This window comes from Aegilops tauschii, chromosome 7 (assembly GCF_002575655.3).
Source record: "Aegilops tauschii subsp. strangulata cultivar AL8/78 chromosome 7, Aet v6.0, whole genome shotgun sequence".
In the NCBI taxonomy this organism is placed as follows: Eukaryota; Viridiplantae; Streptophyta; class Magnoliopsida; order Poales; family Poaceae; genus Aegilops; species Aegilops tauschii.
In genome coordinates, this window is record NC_053041.3 from 433,677,211 (window position 1) to 433,697,147 (window position 19,937).

General features: G+C 46.0%; 1 protein-coding gene across 1 annotated transcript; it reads left to right on the forward strand.

Annotated features, from left to right (window-relative positions):
* The first annotated feature begins 9,781 nt into the window (after positions 1-9,781).
* LOC109740864 (peroxidase P7-like) lies at positions 9,782-11,074 on the forward strand. The gene is made up of 3 exons (XM_073504226.1): positions 9,782-9,872; positions 9,993-10,219; positions 10,308-11,074. The coding sequence occupies exons 1-3, from the start codon at positions 9,782-9,784 to the stop codon at positions 11,058-11,060; spliced, it is 1,071 nt and encodes a 356-aa protein (XP_073360327.1). The 3' UTR covers positions 11,061-11,074.
* Positions 11,075-19,937: the final 8,863 nt, after the last annotated feature.

A 19,937-nucleotide genomic window follows, 5' to 3' on the forward strand; every position in this document is an offset into this window, starting at 1 on the left:
GGATGGCATCATTTGAAAATCGTACGTGCTTTCATTGTACGTAGAGCAATTCGCAATATGCACAGATGAACATTACAGAGGGGATGATTAACGTGACAATCAAATAACAAAGTATTATGCAAAGTTTAGTACAGCTAATTTTAATATCTATCCAAGTTACAAAAATATCATGACAATCAAATAACAAATTTTTATTCAAAGTATAGTACCGAATATCCAATTCTGAGCTCTGGCTCATCTGCACCCGCTCAAGAAACAATTTATAAAAAATTCAAAAAAATTCAATTTTTTTGTGCAAGGTAGATAATTTGGTGCGCGAGGTACGCTCCAAATTTCAGAGCATTTGGACATTTGAGTAGCTCTCAGAAAAGAAGACAAATTGGATCAGAACAGTATATGAACAGTACACTATTTAACAGACCCTAAATTTGTCTTTATTGCCGAGAGCTACTCAGATGTCCAAATGATTTAAAATTTGGAACGTACATCACGCATCAAATTATCTACCATGCCAAAAAATTGGAATTTTTTTGAATTTTCCTAGTATTTGTTTTGATTTTTTTTCCTGAGCGCAGGTGCAGATGATCCTGGGTACCAAAACGCCTCACTCGTACAGTACGGCTAATTTTAATATCTATCCGAGTTACAAAAATATGAGTATTTACAGTTTTCTTAAGTTGTCCCTAAGAATAAAGTCGCACATTAAAACGTCTCGTAAATCGTTTGTAAGAACAGAGTTGCACATTAAAGCGTCTCACAAAATGTCTCTAAGTTAACTAAAATTAAATACTTATTTTTTGAAGGCTAATTATAGTAAGAACTCTGTGGCGCTATGTAAACGTCTTAAGAAGCGTCTTTAGGTTACCAGTGTTCAAGGGCATAGAGACGAATAAAAAAGCGACCATACACGGTGTTTTTGTTGTAGTGTGTGCCAAAAAGTGGCTCACCCATAGTGAAGTATAGGGGAGCAATCAACTAGCCTTCATCGAGCCAACACAATCACGAAAGGTGGTCCAACTTGAGGGAGTCAAGATCATCATCATCTAGCTCAAGTGGACTTCGTGCAAGGCAAAAGTTTGCCCTTGATAGGTTTTCTATTTTACCGGTCTCATGGTGGTAGTTGGGAGACTGGGTTATAGGATCGATTGCCGTACTATCAAGGGGGGCTCTGGATGAGTAGCTTGATCGTATCGTTCGTAGAGAGCTCAAACCATTGCATCCTTGCATCATCTTTCTTGGTTCGTGTTTGGTGTTTCTCTTTGTGAGTTTTCGAGCTTGTGGTCTTCTTCTTGACAAGCTCGAGTTCATCGAAAATGGAGTTCATGTGCATCTTCTATGATGTTTTCGATGTTGGAGGTTATGTCGGTTCTTCTCTATTGGAGGTTTCTCTCCTCTATTTGTTAGGCATACCTCCCCTGCCACTTCTTACTATAATCAGCCGTTGGATGCTACTCGTCGTCTTCTATCTATCAAGCTTGAGTTTGGTCAATTCGGAGCTCATATGCAGAAGTTGTGGCAGTTTACGCTTTATTGCATCCTCTGTTTTCTCTGTTGTGTTCCTGAAAGCCTCAAGCGGTAGTACTGCTCTCTAGAGCGGTAGTACCGCTTGTAAGCGGCAGTACCGCAGCCCTGTGCCGCGCATAGTACTGCTGCATCTAGGGATGCGTCTTTTCGTATCGGGTTTTGCGGTAGTAGAGCGGTAGTACCTCTTATAAGCGGTAAGCGGTACTACCTCTCCACCCGAGCGGTAGTACCTCTTATTAGTGGTAAGCGGTACTACCTCTCCACCCAAGCGGTAGTACCTCTTTTAGTGGTAAGTGGTACTACCTCTCCTCCCGAGCGGTAGTACCTCTTATAAGTGGTAAGCGGTACTACCTCTCCCCAGAGCGGTACTACCTCTCTGGCAGAACTTCAACTCGTGTTTTCTCTCTCGTTGGGCTGCTTTGACCGTGCTAAGCGGTAGTACCGCTCGTCCAAGCGGTAGTACCGCTTGTGCACGACCTGAGCACATAACGGTTGGATTCGGGAGGTCCTATAAAAGGGGGTCTTCTTCCCCATTGAACCTTATCCTTTGAGCTTGTATTCTTCCCCCATTATTGACCTTCTTCGAGCTTGCTAACTCTTAATCCCTCCATGGATTCTTGCTAGTTTTTGAGGGAAAAGAGAGAGGAGATCTAGATCCATATTTCCACCCATCACTTTCTCCTCTATGTGAGGGAAACCATTTGGATCTAGATCTTGGAGTTCTTGGTGTTCTCCTTCTTGTTCTTCCTCTCATTTTCCTCCCTAGCATTAGTTGCTTCGGTGGGATTTGAGAGAGAAGGACTTGGGCACTCAGTGTGCCCTTGCCATTGCATTTGGTGCATCGGTTTGAGTTCTCCACGGTGATACGTGGAAGTTACAAGTAGAGAAGCTTAGTACTCTTGGGTGCTTGGTGCCCTTGAGCGTGTTCCTCTTGGGTGCTTGAGCGCCCTAGACGGTTGGTGGTGTTCGGAGCTCAATCATTATGGTGTAAAGCTCCGGGCAAGTGTCGGGGTCTCCAATTAGGTTGTGGAGATCGCCCCGAGCAATTTAACGGGTTCCGGTGACCGCCCACAAGGATTGCCAAAGTGTACAGGTTCGGTGACCGCCCCAAGGGTTGCCATTTGTACGGGTTCGGTGACCGCCCTCAAGGGTCCCTTAGTGGAATCACGGCATCTTGCATTGTGCGAGGGCGTGAGGAGATTACGGCGGCCCTAGTGGCTTCTTGGGAGCATTGTGCCTCCACACCGCTCCAAACGGAGATTAGCATCCGCAAGGGTGTGAACTTCGGGATACATCGTCGTCTCTGCGTGCCTCGGTTATCTCTTACCCGATCCCTTTACTTATGCACTTTATTTTGTGATAGCAATATTGTTTTTTGTCATATATCTTGCTATCACTTAGTTGTTTATCTTGCTTAGCATAATTGTTTGTGCACATAGGTGAGCCTAGTTGTTGTAGGTTTTGTGGTTGACAAATTAACCGCTAGGTTTATTCCGCATTTGTTCAAGCCTAAACCGTAATTATTTTAAAGCGCCTATTCACCCCCCCTAGGCGACATCCACGATCTTTCACCTGGCTCACTGGAAACGACCGATTTCTAGCGAGCCAGGCCCAGAGGTGCTTTTAAAACCATGTCATGCAGGCCCAACAGTACTTGCATGTAACCAAACAGCCCAACACCGAAAATATGTTGCATACACTGGGTCTGGTTGAACTTTTGTGGGCAACCAAACGCATCCCTACATGACAGGTCATCGTGCATGAAAGGGACACATAGGTGGCCAAAGAGTAGTACAATGTTGGCATAACCATCAAACCTTGTAGACACACAAACTGCATTCAAACATGTCTTGAGATGTGCCAAAAGAATAAAGACTGGCCTCCCATGATCAGCCGCGCCAAGATCTCATGGAGCATTAATGACAACTTCATTGGTGATAGTGTATTTACATTTCTTTAATTTGTTAAATTTTACTTGGAAAAAAAGCATTCATTGGATTATTTATTGCATTCAGATTGTTTATTGTATTTAGGTGAATGGTTTGCAATAACATTGCTGAATAGTTTGATTTTGATGTCAAATTGAACTAGTAGAGTAGAGAGAATAGAAAAGAAGAAAACTATGGAGACTGCTATTTTGGCGACTCTCTATTTAAGGTTGCCTGTGCAACCTTCAAAATTTTATGGAGTGCGCTCCAGAAGCGTCTTGAAGGTTGCGGATATGGCAACTGCATCCTGATGTAAATATGTAGTTTGGCATCTACTGCACTGAGACACACGAAACACATATGTAATATATTTGATATTTTGGATTATCATTTCTTTTGCCTTAAAACTATGCAAGTGTGTTAATGATGCATGGTGGTATGACTCTACTACTTGGCGCACATGAAAATGTGCGAACAACCCAACTAGTTACAGTATGCCAATAAATACATTTCTATATATAGTATTATCGCTAGAGCCATCAACTTGATCATGAAGTGTGTGAATATGCTCCAACCGGTGGTGCTGAACGCGCTAAGTTGAGACTTGAGGGATCATACATTCATATGAAACCATGAGTAGGACATAAAATGAAATTAAGAAGAAGTCAGACAAAGTTCTTAACACATATGGGAAGTACATGTATTGCAATTTTTTCAGAGCTAAACTGAAATTTTGAATCAGAGCAAAGAAATACTCAACAATCAGTTTTGCAAATTCCTTGGTTCTAGAAAGATAATCTAAATCTTTCAATTATAAGATGCCATACTTATAAGGATTGCATACATTCCAAGCTTCTGGTTCCAGCAATAGTGTGTTTACCAGATTTTACTTGTCAAACCACGCAAAATCAACTCCTAATTCGAACTACCCATTTCTTGAACTAGGAAAATAGCCCAAGTGGACAACATGCGTGTTTGTGGTTCAAAGGCCTGGTCCAGCCCATTCTCGAAAACCCTTTGATTCAAGCGAAGAATGATTGGATCAATCAAGATTCTCGGCATGGACAATTGCACCATCCAACCAAGCAACAATATCGACACATCCTTAATTTGTGCAATTCAAGCTAGGTTCGTGTATTATTTACTTGTCAATTCACGATAGTGTGAGAGTACTTGGCCATTCTTTGTCCAAGGTTCTCGAAGAATTGGATGAGACATTCATTATCATGGAAGCATTCATTGTTCCCGGCCACTCCAACGGAGATTTACACCCTCCCAAGAGTGTGAACTTTGCATTACATCTTTGTCTCCATCACTTCTGGTCATCTCTAACCCTAGCTTTACTTGTTATTAACTATTACTTGCTTGCTTATTTGCGTTCTGTAGCTTTCTCTCTTGTTGTAACATAACATATATGATGCATCACCTAGTTGCATTTCTAGAGAACCTACATTTCCGCACTTGTCTCTAAAATCAACAAAGAAAATATTAAATTTGGTAATCCTCTATTCACACCCCCGCCCCTCTCTAGTCGACATATCGCGCATCTCTGGTCCTTCAGTTTGGTAGGCGGGTCACCAATGAAAATCCAAACTCCTCTTGTCGGGCTAGTTTGATTACCTATGGTCCTACCTTCTGTTGCCATCATCGATGGCCAGCTCAACAATTAAGATTGGTAGACCGGACTAGTGATTTAGGTGATATGACTTCCCATGCTCCCCATATCATCTTTGCTCCTCGTTGATACTAACACCTGGCATGTGGATGTCGCGAATTCGCTAAACAAGACCTGCATAGTCTTGGGGATCTTCAGATCTAGTTATCTAGGCCATTAAATTAGACAACAAGCAATGTGTATACCATGCATAAAAAATCTCCCAACCAATATTCCAAGTAATCACACATTAGTAATAGAAGTAATAGGCATGATCTCGTCTTATACCAGCCCTCCCTCTCTCACACTTGAGAGGGACTGCTCGCACATGCAAGGGTGGTCACAATCAAAGAATTATATCAAATAAAGGGAAATCGTATCGATAATACCGTAATCATCACAACAACATGAATGATTATCCAAGCCTCAATCTCTGCATCAAAGTATGAAACAAGCATACAAACCCACACAATGTTGGAGTTTTCATTCTCTTTCTCTCTCGTGGAGTTATTGGTGGTGAAGTGGTGGATCTCCTCAATGGAGGGATCTAGGATGAATCTAAATGAAGATATTCCCTCTAGTTCTCCTCTCTTCCCTTATACTTCTAGTGGTTGTGTGTTTTCTCCCTTCTCTATTATCCGGATGTTTTCATTCTACTTAGAAGTGTGGTGGGGTTTGAAGACATGGTGGCAGCGCTACATGGTACAAGCAACGGTATGAGAGCCCTCTCTCATACCAGAGCTCGGGTACGCTCCTGGATGCCCCCTCTTGCTTTGTCTTCTGTAGGAAGTTGTTCGTCGCCCCTTATTCTTCTCAATCTTGGTGTTGGTTTCTGATACGTCTCCATTGTATCTATAATTTTTTATTGTTTCATGCAAATATTCTACAACTTTTATATACTTTTCGTAATATTTTATATTACTTCGGGGACTAACATATTGATCCAGTGCCCAGTGTCAGTTCCTGTTTGTTGCATATTTTTTCCGCAGAATACCCATATCAAACAAATTCCAAACGCGATAAAAATTTATGGAGATTTATTTTGGAATATATGTGATTTTTGGAAAAAAGGAATCAACGGTAGACGATGCCCGAGGAGGCCACAAGCTAGAGGGGCACGCCCCCTACCCCAGCCGCGCCCTGCAGGCTTGTGGCGCCCCAGTAAGGCGGTTGGTACCCTTATTTCGCCGCAAGAAAGGTAATATCCTGAAGAATATTCCCTTAAAATTTCAGCCAATTCAGAGTTATGGATCTCCGAGAATTGAAGAAACGGTGGAAGGCCAGAAAACGGGAAGGCGAAACAGAAGAGAACAAAGAGAGATAGAGGGATCCAATCTCGGAGGGGCTCTTGCCCCTCTGCCGCCATGGCGGCCATGGACTAGAGGGAGAACTGTCCTCCCATCTAGGGGAGGGGCAAGGAAGAAGAAGGAGGATGACTCTCTCCCCCTCTCTCCCGGTGGCGCCGGAATGCCGCCGGGGCAACCATCCTGATGGTGATCTACACCAACAACTTCGCCGCTGTCATCACCAACGCTCCCCCCCTCTATGCAGCAGTGTAACCTCTCTTCTACTCACTGTAATATCTACTTAAACATGGTGCTTCATGCTTCATATTATTATCCAATGATGTGTTGTCATCCTATGATGTTTGAGTAGATTCGTTTTGTCCTATGGGTTGATTGATGATCGTGATTGGTTTGAGTTGTATGTTTTATTTTGGTGATGTCCTATGGTGCCCTCCGTGTCGCGCAAGCATGAGGGATTCCCGTTGTAGGGTGTTGCAATACGTTCATGATTCGCTTATGGTGGGTGGCGTGAGTGACAGAAACACATACCCGAGTAAGGGGGTTGTTGCGTATGGGAGTAAAGAGGACTTGATACTTAATTATATGGTTGGGTTTTTACCTTAATGATCTTTGGTAGTTGCGGATGCTTGCTATAGTTCCAATCATAAGTGCATATGATCCAAGTACGGAAAGTATGTTAGCTCATGCCTCTCCCTCATATAAAATTGCAATAATGATTACCGGTCTAGTTATCGATTGCCTAGGGACAAACTTGCGTTACAAAAATTCTTTCTACTAAACAACTAATTTTTATTATCTTGCAAATTACTCCTTGTTTTATTTCCTCTAAGTACCTCTAGTTTTATTCTAGCAAAGCTATCCTATCCTATAAAATAGTTTCATACCTATTTTAGGTAAAGCGAACGTTAAGTGTGCGTAGAGTTGTATCTGTGGTCGATAGAACTTGAAGGGAATTTTAATTCTACCTTTAGCTCCTCATTGGGTTCGACACTCTTACTTAATAAGAAAGCTTACAATGGATCCCCTATACTTGTGGGTTATCACTTTCCTTAAAATACCTAAAGTAATGTGATCAAAGTCAACCACCAAGTTTTCTCCGATTTTGACAGACTGGGAGCAAAAACCGGTGAGAGCGCAACATAATCAAATGCAATATCTTCAAGAAAAAAAGATGCAAAATGGAGGAGATCTAGCATTCATATTTAAAACTCATGCAACATTGTGCTAATATGTGAAGGGGTTGCACCTAATCATGATTCCTAACCACATACAGTTCGCAAAACAAATGTGTTCAAGTTGTGGGTCATTATCTTGCATGGGATAAAGATTACCACTACACCCAGCTTGCCACTCATAACCGAAATGTAAGTGCACAGAGAGATGAGCTTCACAACACAACATTCATGCTACAAGTCTTCCCCTGCTCATAGATGGTATTCTGTAGTGCCCTAGTTCGGCGAAGAGATTGACAATATAGATGGTATACTTGTTTTTATATTTTTGGAATGAATAAAAACATCAAAGTGAAAGTGTGTAAACGTGACTGAAATGAGATTTTAGTGATAAAAAACAAGGCCTATGGTTTATAGGTTCACTAAAGGAAACTCTCAACATTAATAATTTGATTAAGATATATGATCTAACCTCACAATGTTCCAATTTTATTAAATAGGATGAGACTCGTAAGTGCGGTAAAGCGTCACACCCAATGGTCATCTTTCTAATCATGATCTAATGAGCACTGATATGTCACCTTAGGTGTCTCCCAAAATTATACTAAAACCATATGATCTTCATGATTCCCAAAGTTAAATACACAACATGAACACAATTCAATCCAACATAAAAGGAACTCATATCCGGAAGCACATCATATAGTTAACTACATTAATAAAGCCCAATATCACAATCAAATTTTGGCATCATATGGACAAGAGGGAAAAAGAGATGACACATAGCTATTACATACAAACCCTCAACCCCAAAGGAGTCTACACACATCACCATGAGAGGATTACAAAGAAACAATTGTTGGTGATACTGACGGAGATGGCGTAGATGTCCCCATCGTCATTCAGGCATCGCCGGAGGGAGAGGCCCCTCCTTTTTCTTCCTTGGTTGTCTCCCCGGCATGGATAGTTGTTTCCCCTCTATTTTTCAGGGCTATGGTGGAGAGCACCTTCCCCGAGATTTGATGTCAGTTTCGAGAGTAGTTTTTTGCCTCCCGTCACCGTTTTATCTCCCTAAGGAGATTCATAACTCCGAAAAATAGGGCGGTGGATATTTCTTCGCCAATGCTTCGCCAACGATGGTGCCGCAGGTGGACTAGGGCCGGAAGCACTTCGCCCCCACCCACACTAGCGCATATCTGAGGAACCAGTAACGGATCCCAAGCGGCGGGGTGGGGGTGAGTCTGAAGAGGCCAGGCGACGACGAGGCCAAAAGGGCCACACGGCTGAGCGGACACATGTTGTGTCTGGGCCTGCGGGGGAGGGGAGAGAGATCGCCGGTGTGGGAGTGGCAGCCGGCAGAAGCTTGCTCTCTCTCTCTCTCTCTCTCTCACAAACACACACACACCAAAAGTGAAGAGAAGCTGGTCGTGGACCATGCATTCTTTTCTTCATCACGATACAATAGTCAACTCGAGCTTTTGAAGATCATTCTTATTGGCAGAGCCATCAACAATGACATACATCAACTTGGTTAATTAATTGCATGAATCTTCTTCTAGTCATTGCACTCAACGCGCTAACATTGAGAATCATGCATGCATACGAAAGCATGATCCAGAAATAAAATGGAACATGAAGAAGTCAAACAAAATACTTCCTCTGTTTCGTTTTTGTTGTCGCCATTTGTATACCAAATTTGTACTACTGTAGTTCTCCCTCCGCGACAAGAAAAATAGGATGGAGGAAGTACTTAACAAATATGGGATGTACGTGTACAATGTTTCTGGAGCTGAACTTCAATTTTGAATCAGTGCAAAGAGATAGACAACAGTCGGTTTTGTAATTCCTAAAAAACGGTTTTGTAATCGGATTTGCAAATTCCTTCGTAAAATTTTCAATTATATAAAACCGACTGTAAGGTGTGCATACATCCAGGCGTCGAGAAAGCGTGTGTTTAGAGTGTGTTTTCTCAGACCGTTCTGACACCCTTTGATTCCAGCTCGGCCTCGACAACTGCACCATCCAAGCCAGCAACCATGTCGACGCGTCCTTAATTTTGTGCATTTCAAGCTAGGTTCGTGCATTAGTTAGCCTGTCAATTCCCTGCGCTTTTGTTTTCTCTTCTTCGGTCCGGTCCTGACCTCGTCAGCCTTCCGGCCAAGAAGCACGAGGCTGCAGCTTGCCAGTGGAGCTACAATGTTACAGGGCGTCGCACGTGCGCACCCGCCTAAAAGCATCCAGCTTTACACGCGCAGGGAGAAGGCAGCACTAATCGAACTCTATATAAGTACGTGCTTCCATTCATGTTCCACACACTCGTGTACTGCAACTTAGCAAATTCATAAGCTAAGCATCTCACTCTCCCCTCCCTGCTTGATCCTTCTAATCAACACGCACCAGTCAATAGGCATCTCGTCCTCCAGGGGCCATTCTTGGGTGGCACTTGAGCTGCTCCTGTCGTTCGTTGCTCTGGCTGCCACCGCCAATGGCGACGAGCTCTCCCCGGGTTACTACGAGAAGACATGCCCCAACGTGCAGCGCGTCGTGCGGTCAGTGATGGCGAGCAGCGTCGCCGCCCAGCCGAGGATGGCACCGGCCGTCCTCCGCCTCTTCTTCCACGACTGCTTCATCAACGTATATACGCATCTCTACTACTTCTACGTATATTCTTACCTACTATGGTTCCATTTGCTAATGCTACGATGCATATATGGTGTGACAGGGATGTGATGCTTCTATTCTCCTGGACGCAACTCCCTTCTCCTGCAGCGAGAAGGATGTGGAGCCGAACGCCTCCCTCATCGGCTACACCGTCATCGACGACATCAAGTCCGCGCTCGAGCACGACTGCCCGGCAACCGTCTCCTGCGCTGATGTTATCGCCCTGGCGTCCCACGATGCCGTCGCCCTGCTCGGAGGTCCCACCTGGAGCGTCCCCCTCGGCCGCAAGGACTCGCGCCTCGCCGCCAGCCCGGAATCCACCGAGAATGGCCTCCCCAGCCCGCACGACGACCTCGGCGAGCTCGTCACCATGTTTTCAAAGCTCAACCTCAACGCCCGTGACATGACCGCGCTCTCCGGTGCCCACACCGTCGGGATGGCCAACTGCATGCACTACAGCGACCGCGTCTACGGCACCGACCGCGATGAGGAGATCGACCCATCGTTCACACAGACCATGCAGCAGACGTGCCAGGGTCCTTCTGGTAAGGCGTCGTTTGACGTGCAGACTCCAATGGGGTTCGACAACGCTTACTACAAGAACCTTATCGCGCGGCGCGGTCTCCTTTCCTCAGACCAGACTCTCTACGGCGGTGGAGGTCTGCAAGACAATCTCGTGGAGATGTACAGCGCCGACGGTGAGGCGTTCGCGAGGGACTTCGCCAAGGCCATGGTGAAGATGGGAAACGTACCTCCGCCCATGGGAATGCCCGTGGAGGTGAGGCTCAAGTGCTCCATGGCAAACAACTATTGATTGCCTTCATGCAACCCGGCCTGACCGTATCGGATTCAAATTTTAAATGTACAAATTGTAATAGTGCTCGTGTTCAATTTTTTGCCCATGTAATGTCGTCTCAACAAAATGTTTGACACAAATGTTTACATACATGTGTGTGTAATAAATGGTGTTTCTCAAGTTTGTTTTAACGGGAAATATATAATGAGCTCGCACTTCATTGTTATGTTCTCTACACTTATTATCAGCAATGCCTCCGCATGTCCAAACGGCTATTCTGTGAATTGCCAATAACATGGAACAAATCTAATGAACCATTCTTTTAGCTGGAGGATTAATGCCACCTGTGTGCTAGTTTTTTTTTTTTGGAAGGTAATTGTGACATAGTTAGGGTGTCTGCATATGGCACTCCTGCAAATATTGCAGATGGGTATCTTCGAATGGCCAAAGATACAACCATAAAGTGCCCAAAAATGTTCACCAATGTTGTGGTTAGGGTTCATGGAGTTCGGTATTTCTGAGCACCAATGCCGATGAGATTGGGATTTAGCAATCAATGAAGTAAGAGGGTGACCCAGGATGCTTGGGAGCATTGATTGTATGGATTGGAAATAGAATAATTGCCCAGTAGCATTGCACGACCAATTCACCGGGCATTACCATGATCCAACTACTTCCTCTATATCAGTTTACAGGGCATGCACGTCATTCTAGGTTGAGAATTTAACTACCTATATATGTATTATATGTAATGAAAAATATATATTTAGAAACTACATCTGCTTAAGAATCCAACGATATACTTTTGGTGACAAATAACTCATATTTAGTTAGTCCAAAAATGGATGACCTAGAACTACGCGCACGCCCTCTAAACCGAGACGGAGGGAGTATTATCTTATAAGCGGTCCTTCGAGGATTTATGGATTTGGCATCGCGTGAATCCCACAATGACATCAATGTCTTGCAGAGATCCCGTATATTCTTAACATTCAAGACCCCGCCATGCGAATCTCGCATCTTCTCTCTGAGGCTACACAGGGGTGCCCAACCCTAGTACCGCCACCCCCTTCTCCCTCCTCCCTGCTGAAAGGATCGATATAGTTGACTAGAGGGGGCGTGAATAGGCAACTAACAATTTTAGCTTTTCTTTACCAAATTAAACTTTGCATCAAAATAGGTTGTCTAGATATGCAACTAAGTGAGCAACCTATATGATGCAATGACAACAAGCACGCAAGCAAATAAGAGATATAACACGAGTAAGCTTGCGAAAGTAAAGGGACGAGATAACCAAGAGTGGAGCCGGTGAAGACGAGGATGTGTTACCGAAGTTCCTTCCTTTTGAGGGGAAGTACGTCTCCGTTGGAGCGGTGTGGAGGCACAATGCTCCCCCGGAAGCCACTAGGGCCACCGTATTCTCCTCACGCCCTCACACAATGCGAGATGCCGTGATTCCACTATTGGTGCCCTTGAAGGCGGCGATCGGACCTTTACAAACAAGGTTGGGGCAATCTCCACAACTTAATTGGAGGCTCCCAACGACACCACAAAGCTTCACCACAATGGACTATGGCTCCGCGGTGACCTCAACCGTCTAGGGTGCTCAAACACCCAAGAGTAACAAGATCCGCTAGGGATAAGTGGGGGGAATCAAATTTCTCTTGGTGGAAGTGTAGATCGGGGCCTTCTCAACCAATCCCGAGCAAATCAACAAGTTTGATTGGCTAGGGAGAGAGATCGGGCGAAAATGGAGCTTGGAGCAACAATGGAGCTTTTGGGGGAAGAGGTAGGTCAACTTTGGGGAAGAAGACCCCCTTTTATAGTGGGGGAAGCAATCCAACCGTTACCCCCCACTTCAGCCCCGCAGAGAGCGGTAGTACCGCTTGGCCAGCGGTACTACCGTTCCCTCTCGCGGTACTGCCGCTGGGCCCAGAGCGGTACTACCGCGGTGGTCAGGGTGGTACTACCGCACACGAGCGGTACTACCCCCCCCCCACTGCCGCGGCAAGTACCGTAAAACCCGACACGGAAAAAGACCCCTCGAATCGAGGCGGTACTAGCACGAAGCCGCAGCGGTACTACGGCTGGGGGCTACAGCGGTACTACCGCTGTGGAGCGGTACTGCCGCTTGTAGCACCCAAGCGGTACTACCGCTCCGGCCCGCGGTACTACCGCTGGGACCAGAGAGGGCACACTGAGAGAGGGGAACGAGCCCATCAACGAAGCGGGAAGGCTCGCAGGGTGTGCAAAGGAAGTGTACGTGATGATTCCACCCTAGCCTTTCCAAAGCGGACCTCCTCTTGATAGTACGGTGATCCCTACGAAACTAATCCACCAAACTAATTCGAAAGTACTACACCGTCTTCGCTTCAAACTCCGAGGGGAGGGAATCGTGTCGTGCCAAAGGATGAATCTCTGAAAAACTCAATGCACACGATTAGTCCGCAAAAGCATTGTCATCAATCACCAAAACATCTTAGGGATAAATATGCCCTTACAATCTCCCCCTTTTTGGTGGATTGATGAAAATACGGGATTTGCACAAACGGGACAAGACAAAGGACATAAGCAAACCCCCAAGTCTCTAAAATATAGACGGGCTCCCCCTAGATGTGTGCCATCAAGATAAGTGCTTTGGACTGCACGACACACATACTAGGATCAACACTCCCCTTGTATTTTAGAGACCAACAACCTAAGCGTGATTCAAGAGAGCTGGATATATAACATAATAAGCATGCAACTCATGAGATACCAAAAGACTAGAGACATAGATAAAGATATGATAAGGATAAGGTAGCATATGTCTCACACCATATGACTGGAACTTAGGTCTCACGGAACACAAAACCAAACAAAGCACAAGGTAGCAAACACAACGAAAGCACAAAGACAAAGACACACTCGCAACACAACGACGCAAATCCCTAAACTCTCTCCCCTTTTGGCATCGAGACACCAAAAGGGGCAAAGAGCTAACCTACGGCTCCAGGTGAGAGCATGCTGAGGATCTCGAACATCAGGACTCTGCGTGATCATCTGCACCACCATCCTCGGCCGGAAACTGCTCGGCATCTGAATCGGTCCACGGACAGTGCTGCTGGATCCACTCCTCCTCCTCAGTGATCTGACCCTCAGAGCCGCTGGTGACTGTCGCACCCAACTGACGCATAAGCTCCTTGTGACGTCCCCTTGCCTTCTTCTCAGCCACATGAGTCATGTACTGACCGTGAGACTCCATGCAGAACAGTTTCTTCATCTTGTGTTTGAGCTTCTTTGCCCAAGAGGGCTCTGCCGCAGAAGGCTCTGTCCCAGAAGGCACATAATCCTCATCCTCATCGTCATCATCGGCCTCATCCTCGCCCTCGGTCTCCATGGCAGCAGCAGAAGACGGAACCCCAGATGTAGGAACGGAGGTGCCCAGATTATCCTTCTTCCTCAGACGCTTGATCTCATGAGAAACCAACTCTCCAGTTTCCAGCTGCTCCGCGGGAAAGGAACGTCTCCAGGCCTTCTCAATGAGCAACATGATGAATGGACCATAGATCGGGCACTTGCGCTCAGAAATGGCAGTGAGAAGTTCAGACCACATAACATGAGAGATGTCCAGGGACTCGCCAGTGTTTGCTTCCTTCTCACGCTGGCAGAAGAGAAGCATATCCACGAGATAGGAGTGAACCATATCCAGATTCCCGATGCGAGGAAAGAGGGTCTCTCGAAAGACACGATGAAGGATGTCCAGGTAGGCGGAAAACTCATAGGTCTCCTTCTTAGTCACAGGGTGAACCTTCACAGTGCAGTAGGGCCAGAGGGCTTGCTTGTGAGTGGAGTTGACGCTGTGGTGAGGGCGAAAGCCAACAGGAGTCTCAAGCCCGCGATCTTCACATGAAGTAACTCCATGAAGGCCTTCCACTTGACAGACAGTAACTTGCCATTTGTCATCCAGGCTAGAGTCCTTTCTTCATCAGTTCCAAGATGGACAGTAGCAAAGAACTGAGCCACCAATTCTGCATCAAAGTCCTTGTTGAACTGCATGAGCTGAGATGTTGAGCTGAGTACACATCTGAAGAGCTTCACCAAAGTATACGGGATCCTTATCCATGGCATCCGTGTCGATGGAGTGAACATTAACACAGAGATTCTTCTTGGCCTTGATCACATCAAAGTAGATGGCAAACTGAAAGCGGTTCCAGAACGGGCGGTTGACCAAACTGGGTTCTTGGTCTTCCGCATAGGGGTTGCGGCGACGCTTTGCCCAGAACTCCTTTGCAGACATCTCAGTCACAGTCTTGGCCCTTGGCTTCGGCCTGTTGGCAAGTTTCTTTTGACGTTGAGGATTAGCACTTGAGGAAGCACCCACTGGCGGCGGTGGAGCACTGGAGGAACCACCAGCAGACTCAGATGTGCGGTACCGCTTTGACATTGAACGCCCGGGGTTGACACGGCGGACTTGCTGCTTAGGATGTTCATCACCTGGAACCAAACACACGAACAGAAAACCAACACGAAAGGAAAAAGCGTAAGCCTACAAACAAAACAACATGGATCAAACAAAGGTAGGGAATGATGGAATTGTTGGAAATATGCCCTAGAGGCAATAATAAATGGTTATTATTATATTTCTTTGTTCATGATAATCGTCTATTATTCATGCTATAATTGTATTGTCCGGAAATCATAATACATGTGTGAATGCATAGACCACAACGTGTCCCTAGTAAGCCTCTAGTTGACTAGCTCGTTGATCAACAGATAGTCATGGTTTCCTGACTATGGACATTGGATGTCATTGATAACGGGATCACATCATTAGGAGAATGATGTGATGGACAAGACCCAATCCTAAGCATAGCATAAAAGATCGTGTAGTTTCGTTTGCTAGAGCTTTTCCAATGTCAAGTATCTTTTCCTTAGACCATGAGATCGTGCAACTCCCGGATACCGTAGGAGTGCTTTGGGTGTGCCAAACATCACAACGTAACTGGGTGACCATAAAGGTGCACTACGGGTATCTTCGAAAGTGTCTGTTGGGTTGGCACGGATCGAGACTGGGATTTGTCACTCCGTGTGACGGAGAGGTATCTCTGGGCCCACTCGGTAATGCATCATCATAATGAGCTCAATGTGACTAAGGCGTTAGTCACGGGATCATGCATTGCGGTACGAGTAAAGAGACTTGCCGGTAACGAGATTGAACAAGGTATTGGGATACCGACGATCGAATCTCGGGCAAGTAACATACCGATTGACAAAGGGAATTGCATACGGATTGATTGAATCCTCGACACCGTGGTTCATCCGATGAGATCATCGTGGAACATGTGGGAGCCAATATGGGTATCCAGATCCCGCTGTTGGTTATTGACCGGAGAGGCGTCCCGGTCATGTCTGCATGTCTCCCGAACCCGTAGGGTCTACACACTTAAGGTTCGGTGACGCTAGGGTTGTAGAGATATATGTATGCGGAAACCCGAAAGTTGTTCGGAGTCCCGGATGAGATCCCGGACGTCACGAGAGGTTCCGAAATGGTCCGGAGGTGAAGAATTATATATAGGAAGTCAAGTTTCGGCCACCGGGAAAGTTTCGGGGGTTACCGGTATTGTACCGGGACCACCGGAAGGGTCCCGGGGGTCCACCGGGTGGGGCCACCTATCCCGGAGGGCCCCGTGGGCTGAAAGTGGAAGGGAACCAGCCCTTAGTGGGCTGGGGCGCCCCCCTTGGGCCTCCCCCCATGCGCCTAGGGTTGAGAACCCTAGGGGGGAGCTTCCCCCTTGCCTTGGGGGGCAAGGCACCCCTTCCCCCCTTTGGCCGCCGCCCCCCTTGGAGATCCCATCTCCCTGGGCCGGCGCCCCCCCAGGGGGCCTATATAAAGGGGGGAGGGAGGGCAGCAACACACAGCCTTGGGCGCCTCCCTCCTCCCCTGCAACACCTCTCTCTCTCTCTCTCTCTCTCTCTCTCTCTCTCTCTCTCTCTCTCTCTCTCGCAGAAGCTCGGTGAAGCCCTGCCGGAGACCCGCTACATCCACCACCACGCCGTCGTGCTGTTGGATCTCCATCAACCTCTCCTTCCCCCTTGCTGGATCAAGAAGGAGGAGACGTCGTTGCACCGTACGTGTGTTGAACGCGGAGGTGCCGTCCGTTCGGCACTCGGTCATCGGTGATTTGGATCACGGCGAGTACGACTCCGTCATCCACGTTCATTGGAACGCTTCCGCTCGTGATCTACAAGGGTATGTAGATGCACTCCTTTCCCCTCGTTGCTAGTAGACTCCATAGATGCATCTTGGTGAGCGTAGGAAAATTTTAAATTATGCTACGATTCCCAACAGTGGCATCATGAGCCAGGCCTATGTGTAGTTACTATGCACGAGTAGAACACAAAGCAGTTGTGGGCGTTGAGTTTGCCAATGCTTCTTGCCGCTACTAGTCGTTTCTTGTTTCGGCGGCATTGTAGGATGAAGCGGCCCGGACCGACCTTACACGTACGCTTACGTGAGACTGGTTCCACCGACTGACATGCACTAGTTGCATAAGGTGGCTAGCGGGTGTCTGTCTCTCCTACTTTAGTCGGAACGGATTCGATGAAAAGGGTCCTTATGAAGGGTAAATAGAAATTGGCAAATCACGTTGTGGTCATACGTAGGTAAGAAAACGTTCTTGCTAGAAACCTACAAACCACGTAAAAACTTGCAACAACAATTAGAGGACGTCTAACTTGTTTTTGCAGCAAGTGCTATGTGATGTGATATGGCCAGAAGATGTGATGAATGATATATGTGATGTATGAGATTGATCATATTCTTGTAATAGGAATCACGACTTGCATGTCGATGAGTATGACAACCGGCAGGAGCCATAGGAGTTGTCTTTATTATTTTGCATGACCTGCGTGTCATTGAATAACGCCATGTAATTTACTTTACTTTGTTGCTAAACGCGTTAGCCATACAAGTAGAAGTAATCGTTGGCGTGACGACTTCATGAAGACACAATGATGGAGATCATGGTGTCATGCCGGTGACGAAGATGATCATGGTGCCCCGAAGATGGAGATCAAAGGAGCATGATGATATTGGCCATATCATGTCACTATTTGATTGCATGTGATGTTTATCATGTTTTTGCATCTTATTTGCTTAGAACGACGGTAGTAAGTAAGATGATCCCTTATAATAATTTCAAGAAAGTGTTCACCCTAACTGTGCACCGTTGCGAAGGTTCGTTGTTTCGAAGCACCACGTGATGATCGGGTGTGATAGATTCTAACGTTCGAATACAACGGATGTTGACGAGCCTAGCATGTACAGACATGGCCTCGGAACACACGCAGTACACTTAGGTTGACTTGACGAGCCTAGCATGTACAGACATGGCCTCGGAACACGGAGGACCGAAAGGTCGAGCATGAGTCGTATAGAAGATACGATCAACATGGAGATGTTCACCGATCTTGACTAGTCCGTCTCACGTGATGATCGGACACGGCCTGGTTAAACTCGGATCATGTTTCACTTAGATGACGAGAGGGATGTCTATCTGAGTGGGAGTTCATTAAATAATTTGATTAGATGAACTTAATTATCATGAACTTAGTCTAAAATCTTTACACTATGTCTTGTAGATCTAATGGCCAACGTTGTCCTCAATTTCAACGCGTTCCTAGAGAAAACCAAGCTGAAAGATAATGGCAGCAACTATACGGACTGGGTCCGGAACCTGAGGATCATCCTCATAGTAGCCAAGAAAGATTATGTCTTAGAAGCACCGCTAGGTGAAGCACCAATCCCAGAGAACCAAGACGTTATGAACGCTTGGCAATCACGTGCTGATGATTACTCCCTCATTCAGTGCGGCATGCTTTACAGCTTAGAACCGGGTCTCCAAAAGCGTTTTGAGAAACATGGAGCATATGAGATGTTCGAGGAGCTGAAACTGGTTTTTCAAGCTCATGCCCGGGTCGAGAGGTATGATGTCTCCGACAAGTTCTTCAGCTGTAAAATGGAGGAGAACAGTTCTGTTAGTGAGCACATACTCAGAATGTCTGGGTTGCACAACCGCTTGTCTCAGCTGGGAGTTAATCTCCCGGATGACGCGGTCATTGACAGAATCCTCCAGTCGCTTCCACCAAGCTACAAGAGCTTTGTGATGAACTACAATATGCAGGGGATGGAAAAGACCATTCCCGAGGTATATTCAATGCTGAAATCAGCGGAAGGGGAGATCAGAAAAGAACATCAAGTGTTGATGGTGAATAAAACCACTAAGTTCAAGAAGGGCAAGGGTAAGAAGAACTTCAAGAAGGACGGCAAGGGAGTTGCCGCGCCCGGTAAACCAGTTACCGGGAAGAAGTCAAAGAATGGACCCAAGCTCGAGACTGAGTGCTTTTATTGCAAGGGAAGTGGTCACTGGAAGCGGAACTGCCCCAAATACTTAGCGGACAAGAAGAAGGCCGGCAACACCAAAGGTATATGTGATATACATGTAATTGATGTGTACCTTACCAGTACTCGTAGTAGCTCCTGGGTATTTGATACCGGTGCGGTTGCTCATATTTGTAACTCAAAACAGGGACTACGGAATAAACGGAGACTGGCGAACGATGAGGTGACGATGCGCGTCGGGAATGGTTCCAAGGTCGATGTGATCGCCGTCGGCACGCTACCTCTGCATCTACCCACGGGATTAGTTTTAAACCTCAATAATTGTTATTTAGTGCCAGCTTTGAGTATGAACATTGTATCTGGATCTCGTTTAATTCGAGATGGCTACTCATTTAAATCCGAGAATAATGGTTGTTCTATTTATTTGAGAGATATGTTTTATGGTCATGCCCCGCTGGTCAATGGTTTATTTTTGATGAATCTCGAACGTGATGTTACACATGTTCATAGTG